This window comes from Condylura cristata, unplaced genomic scaffold, assembly GCF_000260355.1.
Source record: "Condylura cristata isolate star-nosed mole 26May11 unplaced genomic scaffold, ConCri1.0 scaffold00019, whole genome shotgun sequence".
NCBI lineage: Eukaryota > Metazoa > Chordata > Mammalia > Eulipotyphla > Talpidae > Condylura > Condylura cristata.
In genome coordinates this window covers 35,749,506-35,753,919 of record NW_004567120.1, presented here as the reverse complement: position 1 = coordinate 35,753,919, position 4,414 = coordinate 35,749,506, and the positions used below count along the sequence as shown (strand labels likewise).

The 4,414-nt window shown below is 49.6% G+C and overlaps 1 protein-coding gene across 1 annotated transcript in view; it reads right to left on the bottom strand.

Moving 5' to 3' along the window:
- Window positions 1-3,261: 3,261 nt before the first annotated feature.
- Window positions 3,262-4,414, bottom strand: part of LOC101630524 (UPF0472 protein C16orf72) — a 29,775-nt gene continuing 28,622 nt past the window's right edge. The window contains exon 4 of the mRNA XM_012727081.1: window positions 3,262-4,410. Coding sequence (XP_012582535.1) covers window positions 3,622-4,410 — 789 coding nt within the window. The 3' untranslated portion in view covers window positions 3,262-3,621. The remainder of the gene's footprint in view (window positions 4,411-4,414) is intronic.

Genomic DNA, 4,414 nt, shown 5'->3' with positions numbered 1-4,414 from the left:
AAAAAGGTACAAAATAGGCAAGTGATAAATAAAGATAGTATTTACAGTATGCCTTTGCCTGACTTATTTCACCAGTGTAACACCCTTTAGGCCATTTGTACTGTCAAACTGGCAGGATTTCATCATGTGTGATAGTTGAATTCTACTTCATCATGTCTACATACTACATCTTTAACCATTCATCTATTGATGAGTATTCAGGTTGTTTCCATCTCTTAGCTATTGAAGATAATGCTACAATGAACACAGGGACATCAGTGTGTATTAGTAAATACCCAAAAGTGAAATAGCTCGATCTTGTAGTATTTCTAAATAAGTGAGACAGAAAAAAAATACCATATAATTTCATTCCTAACTGGCAGGTAAAGGAACAAATGAACAAACCAAACACAAGTAAATTCTTAGGGGTAAACTAACTGTACGGTGGTGAATGGAAACTGGACTTTTGGTGAGTTCACAGTGGAGCACACACAGATGTCCAGCGATAATGCTATACACCAGAAATATACAAGACGCTGTCAACCATCATTACTTCAATTACAAACAATGTTTTTTAACGATAGTATCTCCATATGGGGAGATTCCATTTAAACCTGCACAGAAAGTTTATCAATAGATCCATTTCAAATTAGCTCCTCTGAATCAACCATAAATCTTACAGTTGGGTCACTTGGGTTTCCGGCTCCACAGTGGGTCACAATCACAAGACCCCCCTGAGGCAGGAAGCTCTGAGGGCCCTTCCATTAAGATTTCAGTTCACCTGGAGGGTGGTTCCAAAGCTACCCGCTCCATAAACAACCCAAGGAATTCTCAAGGGAGATGGTTAAGGGACTAACCAAATTGTGCAAACAGCAGACTCTAAGAATTAAGAATGAGGGGCAAAAGGATGTAGGGGGTGATCATCTGGAAATCTAAGCAGGAGCTTCAGGCCTGCCATGCCTAGGCAGTAAGTAAGCAGAAATGGAGTGGAATAGCTGCCCTTGGGTCTGGACGGCGCTCACTCATCCACCTGTTGAACAGTATTTACCATATGCTCATATGGCGGGTGCCAGGCACTGGGCATTACAAAAGGAACGTGTCCCTGCCCTCATGCCAGCATGCCCTCTTACAACTCTCCTACCTACCTTTTCCAATTGCTGCCAATGCTCAGGCAATGCCGGAGCCCCGGGCACCCCAATGCCGCCACTGGAGAAGCGCAAGAAACAGGAAGAAAGACAGCACGTGTGGCTTGATTTCATCTTTCAAGACTAAGTCAGTCCCAAGAGAAAGTGCCTGGAATGGAAGGCTTTCTGGGCCTTCAAGAAGCTGAGCAGTCCACCTGTCTGAGGAGCTCCTGCTCTTCCATAGATGCAGGCATGGGAGGGTGTCAGGAAACAAGCCCTGCAGAGGCCAATGAAGGCCATGTGCCCAGTAGAGGAAAACCACTGCCCTGGGGTGTCCCTGCTCCAGCGTCCAGCACCCTGCCAGGCCCACCTCCCTGACACAGGTTGACAGCGTCCATCCCTGTACCTCCACAGAATCCAGAGCACTGAGCCAGGCATTTGAGGCTCTCTGTACATTGAGCCTGGCTTCCCCACCCAGCGCCTGTGACCCCCCTGGACCTGCTTGCTGCTGCTTCTTTCCTTTGTTAGCTCTCCTCCTCTACCCCTCCTTTCCTGCCCACTTTTCTGAGCCCATTCAAATGACATCTCCTTAGGAATGTCACCTCTTGGTGAGAAGGATTCTGTCCTCTAATTCTTCTGTGTAGCCCTTGGGTGCTTCCCATACAATTATAAGTGCTTTCTTGACTAGATTCCTTTCTCTTCCAAACCAGAGTGTGGAGGGGAAGGGTCTTTCCAGTGTTGGTATTTTATAACCCCCCCTCAGGCCCTAGAACAGTCCCTCTGTAAGTACTTGTGGAGTGCCTGAGGGTGAATTCAAGGAATTCACCTTATTTTGTTAACTTTATTGTATTAGTCAATTCAAAATCAAAAGCCAAAGGCCACACTACTGATGCAGAAACAATTCTGATGTGATCCTAAAGGAAAGGTATCTCGAACAATTTAGGTGCTGGTTTGGGGAGATGTGGGCCTTCTAACTCCCACCCCCATCAGTAATCCCATCCCCACCTCTCTATGTCCACTTCATCCCCTCTTCCTCTTCCCTTACCTCCACCCCACCCCACCTCTCTGCTGAACCACTTTAACCTTCTTAGGAGTTCCCAGGAGTTTCACTTCCAAATCCTTTCCACTCTCTCACCCCTCTTCCACTCCCCTCCCCCTGAAATATACTTTCAGGGCAGAAGAGAGGAGGTAAATCTTGCCTTCCAGTTTGTTGCAAATTGTGTCCCCGAGGCTCCAAGGACAGTCTAATATCCAGAGTGGCAGAGCGGTGATCCTGATACTTGGGAACTCAACAAACAATTAATACAAGATCTGGGATTTTAGGCAAATTTCAATTATTTAAGAGTAGTTTCCAGCTCAGAGATCCTACTTTCTGATGTCTAAATTGATCTATCTACCTACTTTCCCTAAAATATATAATCAATGTTGGCATTTTGCTGATTTTTATTTCTAGATAAGGGAGATCATTTATTGAGTACCTTAAGCTCCAGCTTACTGGAAAGGCAAATATCATCTTATGCTCACAATGACTCTAGAAGACATTGTTCCATTTTACAGATTAAAAACTGATGTCAACAGACATTAAGTGACTTGCCAAAAATCATGCAGAGAAGTTTGTGGGGCTAGGAATTCTACAGCTGATCTTATTAATGCAATGCTCATGCTCCCAGCTGGACCCTGAAATAAAACCCAGTTCACTTTGATGACTCCACCTTCCACTACAAAACAGGCATCCCCCAAACAATAGACCCTCAAAAACATAACTTTTCACACTGTAAGAAAAAGGAGTCCCACTGTCTCACAGGGACCCCATTTCTGCTCTCAGGATGGCACAGTCCTAAAAAGAACATGGAAGTAACTCAACACCGGGTATTACCTGTCCAACCATCAAGCACCTCTTCATACCACCCTATAAACACCAAAATCAACTTAAAAAGAAAAACCTCCCAGTCTAATATCCATTCCTTGCAGTTTCTTTCTAGAAATTAGGTGCACGTTAGAGTGTAGCATAAGAACAGGAGACTCCAACTTTCACCAAGATATCAAATTTCACATCTGGATACTATGCAATCCAACTGGCAAATGGTTAAAGCAAACACGAACGATAAATGGTCAAAGTATGCCATCACCACGTGAACGCCTGCCAGTCCTTCCCCTCTAAGACTTTTAAATAAAGTCACATTTCTTCATTCAACAAACATTTATTGAGCACCAGCAACTGGGCTGGATGCTAAGGAGGATAACTGAACAAGGTAAACCAGGCTCCCGTGTTCACTGGATACTTGTTTCAAAGGAGCCCGCCAGCTACCACAGGATACTTGTTCTTTGCTAGGATTTGACTAGGGGGCTGGGCTGGTAGGCCAGAGTCACACGAGGACTGCAATACTCTCAGTTTCTCTATGGCAGACGTGATAGAAATCTTTGTTTAACTTAGAGAAGGAACAGTCGGTCCGGAGGCTCCTCGCACCAAGCGTGTGCATGGGCAAGCGAGGCTGCGGCCGGCGGCCCACGTGGCGGGCTACACCAAACGGTTGCGCTTGTAGGTGGGGGAGTCTGAGATGCCGTCCCCGCACTGGGCCGAAGGGCGCTTGCGGGTCCCGCCACTGTCCAGGCGTTGGCCCAGTTCTTCTGAGTCGAAGGGGTTCAGGTCGTCCTCGAGACAGCTACTTTTTCGGCGGCCTCCGCCCACGGCCCCGCTGACCGGCGGTGGGGAGCCGGGCGCCCCAGATCTCACGCTGATGCTGGCCATGGCCCCGCTGAGGCCGTGCAGCGCGATGGCCTCGTGGAAGGGCTGCAGGTCGACGTCCACCGACGAGCTGGACTCTGGGGCAGCGGGCTGGCCGGGGGCCCCTGCGGGAGGCTTGGGGGGCACTCTGGAGGGGCGCGAGGGGGGCGGCGGTGCGGGGGGCACTTTGCCACACAGGAAACTGATCAGGTCCTCGCGCAGGATGGTGCTTCGGCCCTTTTTCACCCACTCCAGGACATCCTTGATGCGCCGCTGGCAGCCGACCTGGACGCCCAGGTCGAAGCTTCGCTGGTGGGCGTCCCCGCTCTCCTTGTACAGGCTGGTCACGGCCATGGCCGCATGCTGGAAAGGGTCCCACACTGAGCGTCCGGGCTGCGGGCAGCCGCCATCCTTGTAGAGCTGGGCCACGGCGGTGGCGGAGATCTGGAAGAGATGCCACAGCCTCTGCCGTTCGCTCTGGGGCCCCGCCGCCTCCTCCTGCAGCTCGGGGGGCAGCTGTGCCTCCTGTTCGGCCTCGGCCAGGCACTGCCGCTCCCACTTGGAGAACCAGGGCTCCGCCACCTCG